The sequence below is a fragment of the Salvelinus sp. IW2-2015 genome, linkage group LG36 (genome assembly GCF_002910315.2).
Source record: "Salvelinus sp. IW2-2015 linkage group LG36, ASM291031v2, whole genome shotgun sequence".
Lineage (NCBI taxonomy): Eukaryota > Metazoa > Chordata > Actinopteri > Salmoniformes > Salmonidae > Salvelinus > Salvelinus sp. IW2-2015.
This window is the reverse complement of record NC_036875.1, coordinates 29,249,328-29,273,622: the sequence shown is the minus strand read 5'-3', so window position 1 is coordinate 29,273,622 and position 24,295 is coordinate 29,249,328. Positions and strand designations below refer to the sequence as shown.

At 41.1% G+C, this 24,295-nt stretch overlaps 1 protein-coding gene across 9 annotated transcripts in view; it reads left to right on the top strand.

Moving 5' to 3' along the window:
- The window catches only part of LOC111959579 (nck-associated protein 1), a 69,982-nt gene that overhangs the window by 625 nt on the left and 45,062 nt on the right, over positions 1-24,295 (top strand). For 3 of the 9 annotated variants that reach the window (XM_070437715.1, XM_070437716.1, XM_070437714.1), the window contains exons 2-16: positions 7,675-7,692; positions 8,775-8,885; positions 11,383-11,475; positions 11,576-11,632; positions 11,811-11,953; positions 12,156-12,246; positions 12,488-12,625; positions 17,204-17,252; positions 17,537-17,693; positions 17,845-17,901; positions 18,017-18,113; positions 20,197-20,303; positions 21,321-21,453; positions 23,200-23,283; positions 23,647-23,712. In XM_070437715.1, coding sequence (XP_070293816.1) covers positions 7,675-7,692; positions 8,775-8,885; positions 11,383-11,475; positions 11,576-11,632; positions 11,811-11,953; positions 12,156-12,246; positions 12,488-12,625; positions 17,204-17,252; positions 17,537-17,693; positions 17,845-17,901; positions 18,017-18,113; positions 20,197-20,303; positions 21,321-21,453; positions 23,200-23,283; positions 23,647-23,712 — 1,401 coding nt within the window. The remainder of the gene's footprint in view (positions 1-7,674; positions 7,693-8,774; positions 8,886-11,382; positions 11,476-11,575; positions 11,633-11,810; positions 11,954-12,155; positions 12,247-12,487; positions 12,626-17,203; positions 17,253-17,536; positions 17,694-17,844; positions 17,902-18,016; positions 18,114-20,196; positions 20,304-21,320; positions 21,454-23,199; positions 23,284-23,646; positions 23,713-24,295) is intronic. The other 6 variants (XM_023981241.2, XM_070437717.1, XM_023981244.3 and 3 more) reach the window with 6 other exon arrangements.

Genomic DNA, 24,295 nt, shown 5'->3' with positions numbered 1-24,295 from the left:
TGCCTTTGAAATAAAATAGCATCTCACTGAAATAGCCTACATGTCTAGATGTGCAATTTTMTTTTGTGATTGCTGCTAGCTAACGTTAGTTAACGTTACATAGTTTCTCGTTCACCACATTGCTAATATAATGTTCAATCAAATTAAGAATGGAATGCTGTTTTAGATTCTTGAGCTATTGTTGGTGAGATTGACATCGGAGATCAATCAATTTAATGTGAACACATAATGTGTCGGATTAGTAGGTACTAGAGTAATAATATTAACACTATCTGACACACATTAGGTCTGACAGCAGTCAGTTGTTGATATAGACCATTCTATTCAGCCATCACATCACCCAGTAGGCCTAAACACTCACTAAACACCCAGCACAAATCAACACATCATTGGGCAAATTGCACATCATGACTGTAGGATACTAACCAATGGCACGGCAGTATCTACAGTCGTTGTACATGTATTGGATATGGTTGTTATACAGTTATTGTAGAGTTGTTATTTAATGCCTGATGCATAGTAGCACATAGGTCCTGTTTTTAAAATCACACAACAAAACACATTTTTGCAGGATAGAAGGGAGAAGTACCTAACAGAAGGCACCGTTTTAGAGATTATAATGATTTGTTTATTACACTTGTAAAAGTGGGGACATTATGATACAGATTCCACACTAGAACCAGTTTCCTAGAGACTAATTAAGCCTAGTCCTAGACTAAAGAAACATTAKATGAAAGTGCTTTTTAGTCCAGGACTAGACTTCATCTGTGTCTGGGAAACTYGCCCATGAGGTTTAATTGACTTATTTTAAACCCCTACCGAGAAAAACATTCTTAGTAGTATTACTAGTTTAATACTATTCACTATTCATTATTACTTATTCATAGTGGGGACTGGGGAGGTGTCATAAAATGCAGATTCCATACAAGACTTTCATTCAGTGTAACAGAAAAGAGCATTTTTAGTGTATCTGTCCATATTAATGGCCTTGATACAGTCAGTCCTTTAATGAGAAGAGAGTACTGTGACTGTTTCAAATCGCAACCTATTCCTATGCTCTGGTCAAAAGAGGTGCACTGTGTAGGGAATAGTGTGCCATTTGGGGGACAGACTGGGTATCGGAGATGCTTGGACCACTTTGGGAACATGGCAGCAGATAGAAGATAGCTGGAGGCAGTCCAGCGTGTAGCTGAAAGGAGGCTGGTGGAGAATAATGCCTCTTTGCCTTGCCTGCCTGTCTGTCTGCCAGCCAATCAACCCTTGTGCTGACGGCCTACCCGGGCTAGAAGGCTTAGCCCTTAATAGGCACCACAGAATCATCTGTGTCTCTCTCTTTCTCTAAACTCTCAATTTAAGTTAGATGGTGATACAGATACATTAGCATAAAAACATTATGCAGCCCAAGTTAGATACAGGATTCAGAAGGGAAAAAAACTTTCCTCAGAACACAGGATGACTATCAAAATGACTATAAGGTACAGGATTGTCACAACACGCAAGAGCTGAGTTGTCTGCCGATTTCAAATGAAATAACATTTTATTTGTCACATGCGCCGAATACAACTTGTGTAGACCTTACAGTGAAATGCTTACTTACAAGCCCTTAACCAACAATGCAATTTTAAGAAAATACCTCCAAAGAAGTAACAAATAAAAGTAACAAATAATTAAAGAGCATCAGTTTTGCAGACAATCTATGAGTAATATTAGGCCTTTTACTCATACAGTTCCATTTATAAACCTCAATTTTCATGCTTCCAATAACATTTCTTGTTATTATATAGGCCTAACATTTCTTGTTATTATATAGGCCTAACATTTCTTGTTATTATATAGGCCTAACATTTCTTGTTATTATATAGGCCTAACATTTCTTGTTATTATATAGGCCTAACATTTCTTGTTATTATATAGGCCTAACATTTCTTGTTATTATATAGGCCTAACATTTCTTGTTATTGGGAAAATGTACTTTATTGAAACTGTGGCGGCGTTCGATGCTTGTGCATTGAACTAGCAGATCTGTTGCTTGGCAACTGGTAGGCATTGATAGCACTTATGAAGAATTTCAGATGGCTTTTTTGTTTCAGCTGTGATTGTAGCGTGCTGTGATTGTAGGCTGCGGCACAGGACTACCTCAGTAAATCAAACAGCTGTAGGCTTCTGCACATGCCTAAGGCACAGAGGCCTACCTTAGTAAATCAAACAACTGGAGGCTTCTGCACAGGCCTAAGGCACACAGGCCCTGTCTCTTATACACATCTAGATGTGTATAAGAGACAGGCTGTAGGCTTCTGCACATGCCTAAGGCACACAGGCCTACCTTAGTAAATCAAACAACTGGAGGCTTCTGCACAGGCCTAAGGCATACAGGCCTACCACAGGCCTATATCATTGGCCTACTGCACACTCCTACTACTACCACAGGTCTACCCCAGTAAAGCCCATTACTGTAGCCTACTGCACAAGTCTACTAGGACTACCTCAGTAAATCAAACTGCTTAGACTAGCAGCTTTATCAAACACAATTAATTGGAGCGTTCATCCAAAATAGAGATATATTTTGTTGATACCCACTCAGCGAGTAACATGTGAATCTGAAGATTCAGTGGCCAACAATATGGGATTATGTACCAAGAACAGTTTATAGCTTAGCATTAGAATTGTTGACAGCAAAACAATGGGACCCCTGATATGACAGCTGGCTGCAAGTGGGACACCACTGTCTGGGCCAGCAGTATTTCTCATTATATTGATGTAACTTACATCAGGGGTTCTCAAAGTGGGGTCCGCAGAGTTACTGCAGGGGGTCCGCGGCCAGATCTCAATATATTTTTWACATTTTTGACTTWGCATTTTTTTATGAATATTACTAACAATAACAGATTAAACACATTTTTGCCAATGGATCCGGGAATAAGTTTAGAGGGTGTAGTACAATATATTTAAATTACAATTCATGTTCTTAACCCTGGGCAACATGGGACTGGGAGGCTCAGCTGGATATTGGTATCCACAGGACTCTACCAATTATACATTTTTCAACTCAATACTTCTTGTATTCCCARCCAATTATTATAAAACATTTTTTACATAAATGCGCTGTAATTGAAGATGTAAAACTGCACCGTTTTCTCCTTTCCTTATGGTAAAATGTGTAGAATTGCAGGATATTAGCTTTGAAGCTGCAACAACAACACAATCTCTCTSACCCATGACAAAATGTGTAGAATTTTAGGAAATTAGTAAAACTCTTTGTATGCTATTTTTTATCTAACTCAAGTTGTGTTCTGATTGAAGTGGTCCCTGATAAATTTGCTATCGCATAAGTGGTCCCTGGGCCCAAAGAGTTTGAGAACCCCTGACTTACACAACCGCCTAGCTTTTCATGATAAAATATTTCTGATGATATTTCTGTCACCTCACAATAATGCTTATGTAGTGTATCAGTGTCACAGTGCAATATTTGTTTGAAAAGTGTAAGATTTGTCATAAGCATGTATGCCCCCCTTATATTGCAATGTAGCAATTTATGTGTTCAGAAAAATAGACTACTTGCTGAAACATTTACCCTTTCAAATATAGGTTTTCAAATTGATAAAAATAACCATGTTTGTGGAGAGGAGAGAGCTTCTTATGATGTCATAAATGAACYTGTATCGCATAGTGGAAACTCCTGCTGCTCTCAGGGGCAAGCCTGCTGGTTTTCACTAGCAGAAGGGACTTTTTGCAGCAGGTTAGGATAATTACCTGTGGCAGGCTAGGTGAAGTAGGTTAAGGAAAAGAGTTAGGGTTAGCTCAAATTGTCCTCGAGTCGAACATACAGTTGCGGCCAAATATATTGGCACCCTTGCACTTTTCTTAAATGTCCTATTTCAATGAATTTAAATTGAAAATAACTTTTGTTCTTCACACTGTTGTGTCTTTGGATATGCCGTATTAAGTGATATGACATGCTATTCTATAAAATCCTTTCTCCGTAATTAATATTACCTGATTGAGCTAATCATGTAAATGTAATTAACTAGAAAGTCAAGGCACCACGAAAGAGTGTTTATTGAGCTGTTATCTTCCGAATAAAAACTCTTAAAGTCCTAGTAATATTTTACATCAATAGCAGTCAATATTAATCGTCACCTTAWTTCAGTCTCATCTGAAAGTTGTAAATTCTTGGTTATCTTCACGAACCCTGGCTAACAAGTTGAATCAGCAATACAAAATTGGGTTTAATTATTTATTTACTAAATACCTAACTAATCACACAGAATTACATATACACAGAATGAATCATACCTTGATTACAAATTACATCATAAAGGAAAACGTCCCTAGTGGGCGGAACAGATATGATAGCTGGTTACACAAAGAAAAGGGGCTGCGTTTAAGTGAAAGAGCGGGAAGACTGAGGAACAAAGGGATAAGCGATGTCTTTATCGTAAATACAGTATCTTATGCATTCTAAATTACCGCCCATTTGGTAAAGGAAAATGCAATAAATATTTACTCTGAGCTGCGCTTCGGTAGGTTGGTGGTAGATGGAAGGCCGTGTTGCCAACCGAGTCCTTTGTCCTTTGAAGAATGTCTCTGGTGGTAAATTGGATATGTTGTAGTAACGTCGTTGTGTGGTAGACGGTATACTCTGTCTGTTCTTTCCTAGCCCACGTTTGCAGCTGCTGTTGCTAACTCAACGGCTAGGAGGTATCACTTCTGTAGTGAATAAGAGTTCAAAGTTCATACCATTCYCAACCAAAGCTCACGCTGAGGTTGGCTTACTTCTGTAGTTGACATGTTAGTCCTTTTAACGCAGACCTCACGTACTTGGAACAGGAGGTTACATTTTCGTCAAGGCTTTATATAGTGGAGGGAGAAGGGTGTGTCTTCATAGTTTTATAACCCATGTCTCTTCACAGGGGCGGGCCACTGATTGAGCAGAGCCCTAACCTTATGAAAACCCAAATCTCTCATTTGGAAGCTAAAATTACATTTAATCTCTTAACCAATAATTTTATATTCAAACATTTAAATTGAACAACAATTCCATGTGACGCCGATAACTACAATGTGCAGACTTTCCACTGTAGAGTTTGTCATCCTATCATTGATGAGAATGTCTCAGATGACAACCGAACTGACATCATATTCATCAAGTACCACCGCATATGTTCAATTGGTCGGATTACCAGAATATAGTTAATTTTCACCCACCTTCTGATGTTCCCAGAATCTCTATGTTAACCAAAGGATGTTCAAATGTCACATCAGTAGGGTAGAGAGAGGAAAAAGGGGGGAGAGTTATTTATGACTGTCATAAACCTACCCCCAGGTCAACGTCATGACAACACCTTATTGGATTTTCAACATTGCAGAACCAATTTTATTTTTGTAAACTTAAGTTTACAATTTTAATAAAAAATTGGTCAAGATACCTGCCAACAAATGCTTCTAGTAGCCATCAATGAGCTAGCTGCACCTTTCTACTGACCATTTGGCCCACTCTTCAGCAGCAAACGGCTCTAATTCTTCAATGTTTGAGGGGTGCCTCCCACCAACTGCTGTTTTCAGATCTCGCCATAGGTTTTGGATGTGATTCAGATTCAGACCACTCCAGAACAGTCCAGCATCTGTTCTTGAAACATTCCAGGGTGCTTTTTATGTGTGTTTTGGGTTGTTGTCCTGCTGAAAGACTCACAACATTCAACAGAGATTCTGGTCACTGGGTTGAACATTGCATAGCAGTACTGCAGAAAAAACACAAATCATCCATCCATATGTCAATAACCAGATCAAGACTTTATCGGTACATTGATGTAGTGAGTGCAATAGGAATTCAGTCAGCTCCTTGGTATTGTGTGTTTCAGTCCAAGTCCTGATAGACAGAGAGTCCTGATAGACAGAGAGTCCTGATAGACAGAGAGTCCTGATAGACGGAGAGTCCTGATAGACGGAGGGTCCTGATAGACGGAGGGTCCTGATAGACGGAGGGTCCTGATAGACGGAGAGTCCTGATAGACGGAGGGTCCTGATAGCCGGAGGGTCCTGATAGCCGGAGGGTCCTGATAGACGGAGGGTCCTGATAGAGGGTGGGAAGAGGTCTCCTATAGATGCAGTAAAAGAGGTCAATGGAACTCAGTAAAAGAGGTCAATGGAACGCAGACTGAAGAGGATAGAAGAAATCTGATCTAACAAAGTGGATATTTGTCTAATCCGTCATGATTGATGTATTGTAACAGCCCCACAATGTGGTTACTAAAGTCTGATTTGGATATATTTGGCTGTTTTTGCTGCATAACATGTAGAAGTTGTTTCTTTTCAGGTATAGAAGAAGTGACTGATAAATGATAACTCCTTTTTGTATTAGCTGGTAGCATAGCTGGCATACAGACGTCAGTGGTGCTCGTCAAAGTTGTTTTTAACTGCAATGCAGTTGATTGGTGACGATGACATGAACATGTGTTGGGGTTGACATCCATACAAGCATTTATACTCAGATTATTACCTCAACATAGTGTGAAATAAACAATAGCCTAAATGCAGGCTAATTTTACTGGGTGGGCAATGAGAAGACTTGGGATATTTCCCCCACGTATTTCCATGGAATTTCCATTGTTTGGGTCAAGTTCCATTGATGTCTTTACCGCATCTATGAGGTCAGAGGGGGAGGGTCTCCTATGAGTACATAATCTCTACCTCAATCTATTATTCACTCTGCTATGACCATGTTAGCACTTGGGAAGCACTGTTAGCACTGGGGAAGCACTGTTAGCACTGGGGAAGCACTGTTATCATTGGGGAAGCACTGTTATCACTGGGGAASCACTGTTATCACTGGGGAAGCACTGTTATCACTGGGGAGGAGCAGTTGACACTGGGGGAGGGGGAAGCACTGTTAGCATGGGGGAAGCATTGTTAGCATGGGGGAAGCACTGCTAGCACTTGGGAAGCTCTGTTAGAGCTATTAGTAATAGCACTAGAGAAGAAGTGCTGCTCACTAAATTAGACCAAGTTATCTTAACTTAACCGGTCTCAGGCCAAGGTTGTGTTGGATGAAGCAGAGAAACATATTTTATTTTACTCCTTTTGATTTTGCAAATTTTTAAACAAAATATTTACAACAAAGCTAATTACTGTATGTCATTGTACTGTTAGACATGTTCTGTTATTTTTTTATGTTGTGAATTTATCTTGGAAATGAACAATGAAGTGCCTAACTGCCTATATGAGCTGAGTGAAATGATCAATATGTTGCCTTAATACTTTACGGGGTCTGTGCATGAAATGTTTCAGGCCATATTCTTTTTTGGTTCATTGGTAGATGCACTGGCTTAGCATTTTCCTTGGTTTTACTTGCATGTTTCTGTTCCTACTTGTACTAATCAAACAATACGTTATGTCCTCTCTTAAACTTAAAGCCTTAATACTCTACGGTGTTGCTACTCTAGGAGGAGTGTCCCCAGCATGGTGTGAGATAGTGATTGAACAATGCTTTGACAGGCAACACATTCATTATTGTGCACAGTGTAAAGCCAAACTATCCCTCAACAAATATCCCGGAAGTAAAACCCGAAGCCTTTTTAATGTAGCGATGCATGGTTCTATGTTTTAAACCTGACTTTACCTGTGTTTACCTGTGTTTACCTGTGTGGTTTTCTCTCTTTCTGTCAATGCTTCCCTCAGCAAGGACAAGTTTGGAAGGTTTGCTCAGCTCTTCCCTAAATCACTCCCCCTCGTTCTACCCCTCCCTGCTATCCTTACCAGCATCATGTCCAAGAATTACTTGTATACTACTCAGTACTCACAACGTTCACAATTCAACAAACAGGCCCATCCCAAAGTGCAATTGAATCGCTGGAATAATTTTATTAGGTTAAAATAGATATAATATTTTCCCGTTTATTTCTTACAAGATAGACTTTGCAACTGTTAGTTATCTCTAGCTTGTTATTAAAAAAAGGTGAGCACCTATAGTCCAACAACTAGATCATAATACATTAAAGCTTTAACCATGGTCATCTTTTGGTTTGTGAGCATCAAATTCACAGTTCCCGGACATTTGCACCACAAAAACAAAAAGTTTGTATTTTTTTAGGGATTGAAGATCAGGCAATGGGAAAAGATAGGGCCTGGTTGAATTCACTGACACTTCATTATGCAATTCAACACTACCCTGCTCTCCTCTGCAAAATGAAAGTGTTCCCTGCATGGATCCATCACATCGTATCACTAATCTTGAATCCAGTTTTGATGATATGAGAATTTGAACATACTCTTTCTCTATATGTTTGTCACTCTGCTGTTTTAGTTTTATTGTATTGCGAACCTCACTCTTATGTGTTATAGACTGACTGAATACTAAAACATAACTATTCCTGTTTTGTCAGGTAGCTGTGCATGCCCAGTGTCATATACCATACACCACCCTACCTCAAACATACATCTGCTAACTTTTTGTTGCTTCTAACATCTATATTGTAACACACAGTTCAACTATCTTCTCTCCCAGTAGGAGTATACCCATGCACTGCTTTCTCACTAACTGCTCTCCAACCTCCCATACAGCACTCTGTCAGTGGAAATGTATTCATACTCTATCTCAGTCTCTCTCTCTCTGTGTCCGTCTCTTGCTCTCTCACTCTCTCATACACTCACTCACTCAAAACGTGACCAAAATACTACCTCATCATCCTATCAGTTTTCTGCCAATGTTTTGTTGTTGTTAGTATTATTGTTGATGCTTRTTTAGCATTTGTCTGTGTTTTTGACCCTCTTCATTATAGGCATGTGGTGACCCCAAAGCCAAACCATCCTATCTAATAGACAAGAACCTGGAGTCTGCTGTCAAGTTCATTGTCAGAAAATTCCCAGCGGTTGAAACACGCAACAACAATGTAAGTCTGTCTATTGCATGTATTTTCCAGATCTATTCCATGTTATTTCAGCTCATTTGAATGCTGCTTGGTATCTATATGCAGTCCTTTACCTATTGCATTACAAGGTCTGTGCAATAATGTGCATTTATTAATTGCAATAATTGTTGTAATTAGTCATATTTTATTAATAGTATTTTACTCTTTTGAGATAAAATAGGAATTGTTAATGTAAATGAAATTCCATCTGAGATCCATCATCCTATCTCTTCACTATAGATGTATCAACCACATGTACATTTCCATAAATGTTATGTTCTGTATGACAATCTTTTTATAGCTAGCCTTTTTCAGTACAACTAATTCATTCTCACCATGTTTGTCTTTTCAATTGTTTTTACACCTGATACTTATCTATCACCATTGGCCGGCTTTCTATTTCATTTGAAATGTTTAACTGCTTCTATGGTGTAGCTGTCATGTGGTTTGTTGTACTATGTTGTACTTTTTGCTGCAGTGGTTCATGTTTTACTTGGTCTGTGTTTTTGTTTTGCATGCTTAACTTCTTGGCTTTTTTCTGGAATATTCTTTTGGTAAGTTGAAGCTCCTCAGAGTTCCTTTTTTTCTATGTTTTGCATGTCGTATTCTCTATGTAGCAGATTTTCATTTAATTTGTTGCTAATTATTCATATTTGTATTATCTTTCACACTCAAGTTTTTCAATACTGTTAGGTAACTGTTAATAGTTAGAATAAGTAACATTTATGGGCAAGAGACCAAGTGTGTGTCCCAAATAGCACCCAATTCTCATTATAGTGCACTACCTTTACCTAGAGCCCTATGAACCTTGGTCAAAAGAAGCACACTACATAGGGAATAGGGTGCCATTTGGGACGCACCCCAAAGATAACAATCCAGAAAACATGACTTCATTTTTGGCTTGTGAGAGGCTATCATTGGTTAAATAAAGCCCCCATTGTGACAGTGCTAAAAATGCAGTCGTGTTATCGAAGGCGACATGAGTATTTTGGAAAGGGGTTTTTGGTTAGAGCTCTACAGTTTAGCGTTGTCAAAATGTCACCCTGACCCATTGTGTGATGTCCTTGGTAGTATTTCTCAGGATATCTAGTTATTGTAACAAATTGAGACCTCTCACTGTTCTACCAAACATGAACTACCAAACTAGAGGTCGACCGATTATGGTTTTTCAACGCCGATACCGATTATTGGAGGACCAAAAAAGCCGATACCGATTAGTCGGCCGATATTTTTTACATTTATTTGTAATAATGACAATTACAACAATACTGAATGAACACTTATTTTAACTTAATATAATACATCAATAAAATCAATTTAGCCTCAAGTAAATAATGAAACCTGTTCAATTTGGTTTAAATAATGCAAAAACAAAGTGTTGGAGAAGAAATTGCAATATGTGCTATGTAAGAAAGCTAACGTTTCAGTTCCTTGCTCAGAACATGAGAACATATGAAAGCTGGTGGTTCCTTTTAACATGAGTCTTCAATATTCCCAGGTAAGAAGTTTTAGGTTGTAGTTATTATAGGAATTATAGGACTATTTCCCTCTATAGCATTTGTATTTCATTAACCTTTTGACTATTGGATGTTCTTATAGGCACTTTAGTATTGCAAGTGTAACAGTATAGCTTCCGTCCCTCTCCTCGCTCCTCCCTGGGCTCGAACCAGCAACACAARAACAACAACCACCACCATCGAAGCAGCGTTACCCATGCAGAGCAAGGGGAACAACTACTAGAAGGCTCAGAGCGAGTGACGTTTGAAACGCTATTAGCGCGCGCTAACTAGCTAGCCATTTCACTTCGGGTACACCAGCCTCATCTCGGGAGTTGATAGGCTTGAAGTCATAAACAGCGCAATGCTTGACGCACAACGAAGAGCTGCTGGCAAAACGCACGAAAGTGCTGTTTGAATGAATGTTTAGTGATTATGATTGATTTGTTTTTTATAAGATAAGTTTAATGCTAGCTAGCAACTTACCTTGGCTTACTGCATTCGCGTAACGTCTCCTTGTGGAGTGCAACGAGAGAGAGGCAGGTCGTTATTGCGTTGGACTAGTTAACTGTAAGGTTGCAAGATTGGATCCCCCGAGCTGACACGGTGAAAWTCTGTCGTTCTGCCCCTGAACAAGGCAGTTAACCCACCGTTCCTAGGCCGTCATTGAAAATAAGAATGTGTTCTTAACTGACTTGCCTAGTTAAATAAAGGTATATAAAAAATAAAAAAAWTTAATCGGCAAATCGGCGCCCAAAAATACCGATTTCCGATTGTTATGAAAACTTGAAATCGGCCCTAATTAATCGGCCATTCCGATTAATCGGTCGACCTCTATACAATGTTTGAACTCTTATACCAGATTCCGTCAGCCTATTTGACTGTGCTCATTGTTCCATAGCATCCATACATTGAACCTTTGTGTGTCCTATGTTTAACCCTAGAGCACCTTTTTGTTACAATCATGTATTTTTCTTCTACAGCAACAGCTTGCACAACTACAAAAAGAGAAGTCTGAAATCCTTAAGAATCTAGCGTTGTATTACTTCACATTCGTAGATGTGATGGAGTTTAAGGTATGTGCAACTTAAGCATCATTCAATGTAGTGAAAATAGAGAACAGGTTTTATATATATAAATATATATATAAATACTGTTTTCTTTCTCTGCTTCCAGGACCATGTCTGTGAGCTGCTGAACACTATCGATGCTTGCCAAGTATTCTTTGATATTGTAAGACACATTTATTTATACAATACATGTAATTACAGGATGCTTTTGATTATTCCTCCAAGATTATATCTCAAAGATGTTATGTTTTTACTTGGATTAGATAAGTACGCTGACTCTAAGGGGCGAAGTAGATTGGTCTTGATGTTGTTCCTAATTTTGTTCCCATATCTTTCTACAGACTGTAAACTTTGACCTGACCAAAAACTACCTTGACTTAGTAGTGACCTACACTAACCTAATGATGCTACTGTCTCGGATTGAAGAGAGGAAAGCTATCATTGGCCTCTACAACTATGCCCATGAAATGACACATGGATCAAGGTAAAACAATATTAATATTCAAATAAGTTAAGCTTAAAGCTTTTATACGTACAGTTCCAGTGGCATTATATTAAAATTGCATAGTATTATATGGAAAATGTAATGCATGACTAAAACACTCTTTGTATTGTTGATTCGGACTTAGAAATCCCTTAGAACTAGAAATATCAACAACATTGTTGTATGTTTGTTCCCCATCTAGTGATCGAGAGTACCCTAGGCTGGGACAGATGATCGTTGACTACGAGAACCCGCTGAAAAAGATGATGGAGGAGTTTGTTCCACATGGGAAGGTGAATATTGTCACCTATATCTCAACATGTTATGTTCTTGTCCTGAGTACTGACAATGATAACACATCTTTTGGTTACACTGTATTATAACTTGTATGCTTAAGCCATGTTTATAAATGCTTATATTGTTTTTAAATGTTTACTAATAATAAAATACATATGTGTTAATAGMTGATTAATGCTTGTTCATGAAAGTTAATATAAACTGTCCTAAAACAATCTCTCCCTCCCTCCCCTGTAGTCGTTGTCAGACGCCCTGCTCTCCCTCCAGATGGTGTACCCCAGGAGAAACCTGTCTGCTGACCAGTGGAGGAACGCCCAGCTACTCAGTCTCATCAGTGCTCCTAGCACCATGCTCAACCCAGCCCAGTCAGACACAGTGAGTTACCGTGCTCAACCCAGCACCCAGCCCAGTCAGACACAGTGAGTTACCGTGCTATTCGCCGCCCAGTCAGACACAGTGAGTTACCGTGCGCAACCCAGCCAGTCAGAACCAGTGAGTTACCGTGCTCAACCCGGCCAGTCAGACAAGTGAGTAACCGTGCTCAACCCAGCCCAGTCAGACACAGTGAGTTACGTGCGCAACCCGGCCAGTCAGACACAGTGAGTTACGCTGTGCTCACCACCCCAGTCAGACACAGTGAGTTACTGGCTCAACCGCCAGTCAGACACAGTGAGTTACGGTGCTCAACCCCGCAGTCAGACACAGTGAGTTACCGTGCTCAACCCGGCCCAGTCAGCACAGTGAGTTACTGTGCTCAACCAGCCCAGTCAGACACAGTGAGTTACCGTGCTCACCCGCCAGTCAGACACAGTGAGTTACCTGTCTCACCCGGCACTCGAACAGTGGCACGTAGCTGCGTGCCACCGCCGTCGACACATGAGTTACTCTACGTGCTCACCGCCCAGTCAGACACAGTGAGTTACCGTGCTCACCCCGGCAGTCAGACACAGTGAGTATGGCTCAACGGCCCAAGTCAGACACAGTGAGTTACCGTGCTCAACCCAGCAGAGTCAGCCAGTGAGTTACCAGTGCTCAACCCGGCCCAGTCAGACACAGTGAGTTACGTGCTCAACCCGGCCAGTCAGACACAGTGAGTTACCGGCTCAACCCGGCCAGTCAGACACAGTGAGTTACCGTGCTCAACCGCGGCCAGTCAGACACAGTGAGTTACCGTGCTCACCAGCCCAGTCAGACACAGTGAGTTACCGTGCTCAACCGGCCCAGTCAGACACAGTGAGTTACCGTGCTCAACCCAGCCAGTCACGACCAGTGAGTTACCGTGCTCAACCCAGCCCAGTCAGACACAGTGAGTTACCGTGCTCAACCCAGCCCAGTCGAGACACAGTGAGTTTACCGTGCTCAACCCCCCAGTCAGCACACAGTGAGTTACCGTGCTCAACCCAGCCCAGTCAGACACAGTGAGTTACCGTGCTCAACCCAGCCAGTCAGACACAGTGAGTTACCGTGCTCAACCCACCCAGTCGAGACAAGTGCGTTACCGTGCGCCCACAGTCAGACACAGTGAGTTACCGTGCTCAACCCAGCCCAGTCAGGACACGTGAGTTACCGTGCGCAACCCGGCCCCAGTCAGAACAGTGAGTTACCGTGCTCAACCCGCCCAGCAGACACAGTGAGTTACGTGCGAACCCCCAGCAGTCAGCCCTTGAGTTACCGTCTCAACCGCAGTGACCAGTACTCGGCACACCAGTCAGACACGTGAGTTACCTGTCTCAACCCAGCCCAGTCAGACACAGTGAGTTTACCGTGCTCAACCCAGCCAGTCAGACACGTGATTACGTGCTCACCCCCCATCGACCGTGAGTTACCGTGCTCAACCCAGCCAGTCAGACACAGTGAGTACCGTCTCAACCCGCCCAGTCAGACACATGAGTTACCGTTGCTCAACGGCGAGTCAGACAGTGATGTACCGTCCAACCCAGCCTCAGACACAGTGAAGTTACGTGCTCAACCCGGCCCAGTCAGACACAGTGAGTTACCGTGCGTACCCGCCCAGTCAGACACAGTGGTTACCGTCGCTCAACCCGTGCCAGTCAACACGTGGAGTTACCGTGCTCTACCGAGCCAGCAGACACAGGTGAGTTTACGTGCGCATACGCTCAGACAAAGTGAGTTCACCCCGTGCTAAGCGCAAACATTTTTTATTTTAGCTTAATGAAAAATAAAWCACTAATATCTTAATTAGATAAGTATTCACCCCACTGAGTCAATACATGTTCGAATCACCTTTGGCAGCGATTACAGCTATGAGTCTTCTTGGGAAAGTCTCATAAGAACTTTGCACACAAGTATTGTGCAATATTTGCCCAGTATTATTTTCAAAATTCTTCAAGGTCTGTCAAGGATCATAGCTATACAATAATGTTCAAGTCTTGCCATAGATTTTCAAGCAGATTTAAGTCAAAACTGTAATTTGGCCTCTCAGGAACATTCACTGTCTTCTTGGTAAGCAACTCCAGTGTAGATTTGGCTTTGTGATGTAGATTGTCCTGCTAAAAGGTGAATTCCTCTCCCAGTGTCTGGTGTAAAGCCGGCTGAAGCAGGTTTTCCTCGAGGATTTTTTCGGGCAGTATTACTTTAGTGCCTTGTTGCATACAAGATGCATGTTTTGGAATATTTTTATTCTGTATATTTGTATTCTTCTTTTCACTGTCATTTAGGTCATTATTGTGGAATCACTACAATGTTGTTAAACCATTCTCAGTGTTCTCCCATCACAGCCTTTGAACACTGTAGCTGTTTTAAAATCACCAATGTCCTCATGGTTACATCCCTGAGCAGTTTCCTTCCTGTCCTGCAGCACAGTTCAGAAGGACGACTGTATCTTTGATGTGTCTGGGTACTTTAATACATCATCCACATAATTATTAACTTGACCATTCTTAAAGAGATATTCAATGTCTGATTTGTTATTGTTACCCATCTACCAATCACTGCCCTTCTTTGAGGCTTTTGAAACTCCCTGGTCTTTGTAGTTGAAATTCAATATTTAACTGAGGGACCTTACCTTACCTTAGATGTACGGTCCAGAAGAAGGGGTAGTCATTCAAAAATCATGTGAACCTGTATTATTTCACACAGTGTGAGTACAAATAACTTATTTGTGTGATTTGTTAAGTCACATTTTACTTCTGAACTAATTTAGGCTTGTCAGAACAAAGGGGGTGAGTACTTGTGTAACAGCTACAGTACCAGTCAAAAGTTTGGACACACCTACTCTTTCAAGGATTTTTCTTTATTTTACTATTTTCTACATTGTAATGGTGAAGACATCAAAACTATGAAATAACACATATGGAATCATGTAGTAACCAAAAAAGTGTTAAACAAATCAAAATATATTTTAGATTTGAGATTCTTAAAAGTAGCCACCCTTTGCCTTGATGAAAGCTTTGCACATTCTTGGCATTCTCTCAACCAGCTTCATGAAGTAGTCACCTGTAATGCATTTCAATTAACAGGTGTGCCTTGTTAAAAGTTATGGGTGGAATTTCTTTCCTTCTTAATGCGTTTGAGCCAATCACTTGTGTTGTGGCAAGGTAGGGGTGGTATACAGAAGATAAGCTCAAATAAGCAAAGGGAAACAACAGTCCATCATTACTTTAGGACATGAAGGTCAGTCAATATGGAACATTTCAAGAACTTTGAAAGTTTCTTCAAGTTCAGTGGCAAAAACCATCAAGCGCTATGATGAAACTGGCTCTCATGAGGACCCACCACAGGAAAGGAAGACCCAGAGTTACCTCTGCTGCAGAGGATAAGTTCATTAGAGTTACCAGCCTCAGAAATTGCAGCCCAAATAAATGCTTCACAGAGTTCAAGTAACAGACACATCTCAACATCAACTGTTCAGAGGAGACTGCGTGAATCAGGCCTTCGTGGTCAAATTGCTGCAAAGAAACCACAGCTAAAGAACACCAACAAGAAGAGACTTGCTTGGGCCAAGAAACACGAGCAATGGACATCTGATGAGTCCAAATGTTGAGGTTTTTGGTACCAAACGCCATGTCTTTGTGAGATGCAGAGTAGGTGAACAGATGATCTCTGCATGTGTGGTTCCCACCGTGAAGCATGGAGGAGGAGGTGTGATGGTGTGGGGGTGCTTTYCTGGTGACACTGTCTGTGATTTATTTAGAATTCAAGGCACACTTAACCAGCATGGCTACCACAGCATTCTGCAGCGATATGCCTTCCCATCTGGTTTGAGCTTAGTGGGACTATAATTTTTTTGTCAACAGGACAATGACCTAACACACCTCCAGGCTGTGTAAGGGCTATTTGACCAAGAATGAGAGTGATGCAGTGCTCCATCAGATGACCTGGCCTCCACAATCACCCGACCTCAACCCAATTGAGATGGTTTGGGATGAGTTGGACTGCAGAGTGAAGGAAAAGCAGCCAACAAGTGCTGAACATATGTGGAAACTCCTTCAAGACTGTTGGAAAAGCATTCCTCATGAAGCTGGTTGAGAAAATGCCAAAAGTGTGCAAAGCTGTCATCGAGGCAAAGGGTGGCTACTTTGAAGAATATAAAATATATTTTGATTTTGTTTCACACTTTTTGTTTAGGTTATTACATGATTCCATATGTGTTTTTTGTTTTGTTTTTTTAAATGTCTTCACTATTTTTCTACAATGTAGAAAAGAGTAAAAATAAGGGGGGAAAAACTTGAATGAGTAGGTGTGTTCAAACTTTTGACTGGTTCRGTGTATTTTAGTTATTTCATTTGTAGAATTTTGTTTTCACTTTGAAATTATGGAATATTTTGTGTGGATCAAAAATGAAAATTTAATCTATTTAAATCCGTCTTTGTAATGCAACAAAATATGAAAACAGTTAAATGGTGTAGACTTTCTATAGGCACTGAGGATCTCCAATCACACCGTTTCCTGCTCACAGCCACATGCATTGACCTATGATTCTGTTTCTTCTAGATGCCCTGTGAATACTTGTCCCTGGACGCCATGGAGAAGTGGATAGTATGTAAGTGTTTGCTTGTAGAGTACAGTCTGACCTAATTGATTTGATAGGTTTATACCATTGGAGGTAATGGGGAGCATGATCATTTTTTAAATTGTAATTCATGGTTCAGGTACAGGTGTATTTAACATCAATGTACATATCTAAAAGCATAACACTTTAAAACACAGGTAAAAATATAAATCAGTCTAAATATTCGTATTCCCCACAAATACCGTATTTGTTTTGAATGTTTCACAATCTTATTTCTATGCATCTAACTCTCTGTCCTTGTGTTTGTGTGTCAGTTGGCTTCATCTTGTGTCATGGGGTCTTGAACAGCGACCAGGCAGCTCTGAGCCTGTGGAAGTTGGCTCTTCAGAGCAGCACCTGCCTCTGTCTCTTCAGAGACGAGGTGTTCCACATCCACAAGGCTGCTGAGGACCTCTTCATCAACATCCGCGGGTGAGGGATCACACATTAACAGCTTTCCTGCACTCAGATTAAGCGTAGTCCTGGACTGAAAAGCATGCTCAATGAGGGACAGTTTAAGAATATACCCAGGCATTTTAAGTGTCTATGAGTAAATTAACTATTCTTCCTTTTCATTTCACAGCTACAATAAGCGTGTGAATGACATCAAAGAGTGCAAAGAACAAGCTCTGTCACATGCGTAAGTGCCCCTCAAATGTATCTCATTGACTGTTTAGGATACAATTCAGCACAGAGATTTTAAATGGAATTTGCCACACTATCCTCTCAGAATGTGATTGTTTGTTTTGTTACAGAGGCTTGATGCACAGAGAAAGACGCAAGTTCTTGAGATCTGCCCTGAAGGAGCTGGCCACAGTCCTATCTGACCAGCCAGGATTACTGGGCCCTAAGGTACTGCACCACTGCTCTTTCATCACGGCACCATTTAGACAGTTTTGAAATCAGAAGGGGATACAGGCAGGTGGGAGAAACAGTGGGAAGGGTGGACACAGGAATTGAACCCCAGTCTCAGTTAGGGAGATTTGTATATGTGGCTTCTGCTGGGAGTGTTGCCACTCAACCACAGCTCTGCACCTGCGCTACTGCTCTCTAGTTGGACTAACACTATAGGCACTCTAGTTGTGTTAACATGATAATGCTAGTTGGACTACAGTGGAGGCTGCTGAGGGGAGGATGGCTTATAATAATGTCTGGAACTGAGTAAATGGAATGGCATCAAACACATGGAAACCATGTGTTWGATGTATTTGATATCATTCCGCTCCAGCCAATACCACGAGCCCGTCCTCCCCAATTAAGCTGCGACCACCTCCTGTGTTGGACTAACACTATACACTCGTTGTGTTAACTTGATAATGCTAGTTGGACTGACACTATACACTTGTTGTGTTAACATGATAATGCTAGTTGGACTGACACTATACACTCGTTGTGTTAACATGATAATGCTAGTTGGAGCTAGACACTATAGCATCTAGTTTTGTGTTAACATGAATAATGCTAGTTGGACTAACACTATACACTCGTTGTGTTAACATGATAATGCTAGTTGGACTAACACTATACACTCGTTGTGTTAACATAATAATGCTAGTTGGACTAACACTATAGGCACTCTAGTTGTGTTAACATGATAATGCTAGTTGGACTAACACTATACACTCGTTGTGTTAACATGATAATGCTAGTTGGACTAACACTATACACTGTTGTGTTAACAGATAATGCTAGTTGGACTAACACTATACACTCGTTGTGTTAACATGATAATGCTAGTTGGACTAACACTATACACTCGTTGTGTTAACATGATAATGCTAGTTGGACTAACACTATACACTCGTTGTGTTAACATGATAATGCTAGTTGGACTGACACTATACACCGTTGTGTAACATGATAATGCTAGTTGGACTGACACTATACACTTGTTGTGTTAACATGTAATGCTAGTTGGACTAACACTATAAACTCGTGTGGTTAACATGATAATGCTAGTTGGACTGACACTATACACTCGTTGTGTTAACATAATAATGCTAGTTGGACTGACACTATACACTCGTTGTGTTAACATGATAATGATAGTTGGACTGACACTATAGGCACTCTAGTTGTGTTAACATGAAATGCTAGTTGGACTAAACATACACTCGTGTGTTAACATGATAATGCTAGTTGGACTAACACTATACACTCGTTGTGTTAACATGATAATGCTAGTTGGACTGACACTAAAGGAACTCTAGTTGTGTTAACTGATCATGCTAGTTGGACTAACACTATACACTCGTTGTGTTAACATGATAATGCTAGTTGGACTAACACTATACACTCGTTGTGTTAACATGATAATGCTAGTTGGACTGACACTATACACTTGTTGTGTTAACATAATAATGCTAGTTGGACTGACACTATACACTTGTTGTGTTAACATAATAATGCTAGTTGGACTGACACTATACACTCGTTGTGTTAACATAATAATGCTAGTTGGACTAACACTATAGGCACTCTAGTTGTGTTAACATGATAATGCTAGTTGGACTGACACTATAGGCACTCTAATTGTTTTGACATGATAATGCTAGTTGGACTGACACTAAAGGAACTCTAGTTGTGTTACATGATAATGCTAGTTGGACTGACACTATACACTCGTTGTGTTAACATGATAATGCAGTTGGACTGACACTATACACTTGTTGTGTTAACATAATAATGCTAGTTGGACTGACACTATACACATCGTTGTGTTAACATGAAAGATAGTTGGACTGACCTATAGGCACTCTAATTGTGTTGACATGATAATGCTAGTTGGACTAACTTTAAAGTGTGCAGAAGGATTGGGATTCAAATCCTGAAAGACCTGTTTAGATCCAGTAGTCCTTACACTCTCTAAGTGGGCTGTCGTGTCTAATTGATGGGTGATATTAACTATAAAACCTGACTCCTGTCCCCTGCCTAGGCCCTGTTTGTATTCATGGCTCTGTCGTTCGCTCGGGATGAGATCATTTGGCTGCTACGACATGCAGACAACATCCAGAAGAAGAGCACAGATGACTTTATTGACAAGTAAGACATCCTACTGACTCAACTTGTAACTATGGGGTTTCCCCTCATGAAATGTAGTGGCCCTGTGTAAAAATGCATCTCCGCGACACGTTTTTCTCTTGCTTGACTGCCATCAGGAGGCTAAAAGTGCGATGTCTCAAAGATTTTTAAATAAAATTACCCTTTAAGGAAAGCCGTGGTGTGTAGGAGTATTGAGCATGCTAATGAAGTTTAGGTCTTCTATTCTCTTATACTAAATAAAAAATAATACGCAATATGCAACAATTTCAATGATTTTACTGAGTTACAGTTCATATAAGGGAATCAGTCAATTGAAATAAATAAATTAGGCCCTAATCTATGGATTTCACATGACTGGGCAGGGGCGCAGCCATGGGTGGGGCCTGGCCCAGCCAATGAGAATGGAGTTTTTCCCCATAAAAGGGCTTTATTACAGACAGAAATACTCCTCAGTTTCATCAGCTGTCCGGGTGGCTGGTCTCAGATGATCCCTCAAGTGAAGAAGCCGTATGTGGAGGTTCCTGGGCTGGCGTGGTTACACATGGTCTGCGGTTGTGAGGCCGGTTGGAAGTACTGCCAAATTCTCTAAAACAACATTTGAGAAATTAACATTCAATTCTCTGGCAACGGCTCTGGTGGACATTCGTGCAGTCAACATGCCAATTGCACGCTCCCTCAACTTGAGACATCTGTGGCATTGTGTTCTATGACAAAACTGCACATTTTAGAGTGGCATTTTATAGTCCCCAGCACAAGGTSCACCTGGGTAATGATCATGCTGTTTAATCAGCTTCTTGATATGCCACACCTGTCAGGTGGATGGATTATTTTGGCAAAGGAGAAATGCTCACGAACAGGGATGTAAAGACATTTGTGCACAAAATTGAAGAGAAATAAGATTTGTGTATATGGAAAGTTTCTGGGATCTTTTATTTCAGCTAATCAAACATGGGACCAACACTTTACATTTTGCGTTTATGTTTTGTATAGATCATTTTTGCTATTCTATGTCCTCAGGCACATTGCAGAGCTGATCTTCTACATGGAGGAGCTGAGGGCCCATGTGAGGAAGTATGGTCCTGTCATGCAGAGGTACTACGTCCAGTACCTGTCTGGCTTCGATGCCGTGGTGCTCAACGAGCTAGTACAGGTAAGACTGCTAGCTGAAGCTCACATGGGCTCCCTCTCAAATGGCACTGTATTCCCTATACAGCGCATACTGAAAGTATTCAGACCCCTTGACTTTTTACACATTTTGGTACGTTAGACTTATTCTAATATGTATTAAATCGTTTTTTTCGTCATCAATCTACACACAATACCACAAGGCAAAAATAGTTTTTTTATTTTTATTTAAATATCACATTTACATAAGTATTCGGACCCTTTACTCAGTATTTTGTTGAAGGATTGTTGGCAGTGATTACAGCCTCAAGTCTTTTTGGGTATGACGCTACAAGCTTGACACACCTGTATTTGTGGAGTTTCTCCCATTCTTCTCTGCAGAGCCTCTCAAGTTCTGTCAGGTTGGATGGGGAGCGTCGCTGCACAGCTATTTTCAGGTCTCTCCAAAGATGCTCGATCGGGTTCAATTCCGGGCTCTGGCTGGTCCAACCAAGGACATTCAGAGATGTTCCAAAGCCACTCCTGCGTTGTCTTAGCTTTGTGCTTAGGGTCGTTGTCCTGTTGAAAGGTGAACCTTCGCCCCCGGTCTGAGGTCCTGAGCGCTCTGGAGCAGGTTTTCATCAAGGATCTCTCTGTACTTTGCTCCGTTCATCTTTCCCTCGATCCTGACTAGTTTCCCYGTCCCTGTCGCTGAAAAACATTCCCACAGCATGATGCTGCTACCCCCATGCTTCACCGTGAGGATGATGCCAGGTTTGATGCCAGGCATTCAGGCTAGATAATCTTCTTTCTCATGGTCTGAGAGTCCTTTAGGTGCCTTTTGGCAAACTCCAAATGGGCTGTCATGTGCCTTTTACTGAGGAGTGGCTTCCATCTGGCCACTCTACCATAAAGGCCTGATTGGTAGAGTGCTGTATAGATGGTTGTCCTGGAAGGTTCTCCCATCTCCACAGATGGGGCTCTGTCAGAGTGACCATCGGGGGCCAATGCCCTTCTCCCCTGATTGCTCAGTTAGGCCGGGCAGCCAGCTCTTGGAAGAGTCTTGGTGGTTCCAAACTTCTTACATTTAAGAATGATGGAGGCCACTGTTATTTGGGGGACCTTCAATGCTGCCTTTCTAAATAATGTCCAATCATTTGAATTTACCACAGGTGGACTCCAATCAAGTTGTAGAAACATCTCAAGTATGGTCAATGGAAACAGGACGCACCTGAGCTCAWTTTCAAGTCTCATAGCAAAGGGCCTGAATAATTTCAGTTTATTTTTTATTTTTAATACATTTGCAAAAATGTCTATTAACCTGTGTTCACTTTGTCATTATGGGCTATTGTGTGTAGATTGATGATTTTAATTTTAGAATAAGGCTGTAACGTATCAAAATGTGAAGGGTCTGAATTATTTCCGAATGCACTGTATATATTGCACCACATATGACCATGGTCAAAAGGGCCCAGGTCAAAAGTAGTTTACTAAGAAGGGATTAGGGTGCCATTTCAGAGGAACTCATTGTCAATGTTCTCCCTTTGGTTTCATAATATCTTAGTATTTATGATCTAGGGTATGACTGATGATCCAGTGTACTGTACTATGTTATATGCTGGTTTCTATTTTGAAGAAAAACAACAGAGCTGACCACTAGATGGAGACCAAGTATTTTCTTGATTTTATTTTTTGCTTGGCCATGTCTCGCTCTCTGATATGCAGTGTGAATTCCTACTTTAAACAGTGTCTAACTGATGCCCTGTCCTCTCCTCATTTTCCTCTCCTCTAGAATCTGTCCGTCTGTCCTGAGGATGAGTCCATTATCATGTCCTCCTTCGTCAACACCATGACTTCCCTCGGCGTCAAACAAGGTATTCAACCTAACACGGCCTGCCACTCATATTACAGAAATATCATCAACAATAAACAGTTTCTCATTGAGACTGTTGTTGATAACACAGTTCAATCCATCCTGTTGCTGTACAGTAAATATTCCAGGTTAGGAAATGTCTACTTGATCATGCTTAGTTGTTTTTTATCTAGCCATGTTAGTCTTGAGAACTAAAAGCCATTGTCTGTTGTTTTGGTAATGGCTGAGTGAAGGACAGATGAAAGGAGGGAGGGCAGATGGCGAGCAGAGTAGGAGCCCGAGCCGCTCTCCACCTCTCCCCTACTCTGCCCTCCCTCCTTCCTGTGTCACGGTGATCCCATATCTGAGTGAATTGTCTCTGTCGGTGTTACAGTGGAAGACGGGGACGTGTTTGATTTCAGGGGCATGAGGCTGGACTGGTTCAGATTGCAGGTAAGAAGCCATCAGGAAAATGAGACCAGCTTTGCGGCTGGAGCTGGGAGGCAGACGTGGGTTCAAAGAGTATTTGAAATCATTTCACAATACTTTATCTCTGCTCAATTGAGCTTGTTTGGTGCAATGGAACAACTATAATAGTCTCAAAAGTGTCAAACCCAGCCCATCTGGCACTCCAGGCAGGCTAGAGCAAAGGCCTAAAGTATTTTGAAAGATTTTGAATATTTTTTGAACCCAGGTCTGGCTGAGAGGCCACTGTGCTCTGTGTGTGTGTCGTAATTAGCACTCATAATTAGCTAGTAATGAGAGAGCAGTGTTTAGCATGCTACACTACTCCAGTTACCCTACTCCTGTCTTACTGTTTCCTATCTGTAGGCCTGTGTGTGTGTGTGAGACATGTGGGGGAGGGGAACCAATATATAACTGATATAGGACAGTTTAGTCTTTTAGATCGTAATGAATAAGAGGGGGGACCTGTTCCTAGATCCACACTCCACTTTGTGAATACAGGCCCAGAGCGATGTTCTGTATACCTGAGTGAGAAGCCCCACTGCACATTCATTTAACAGACTAGTAATAG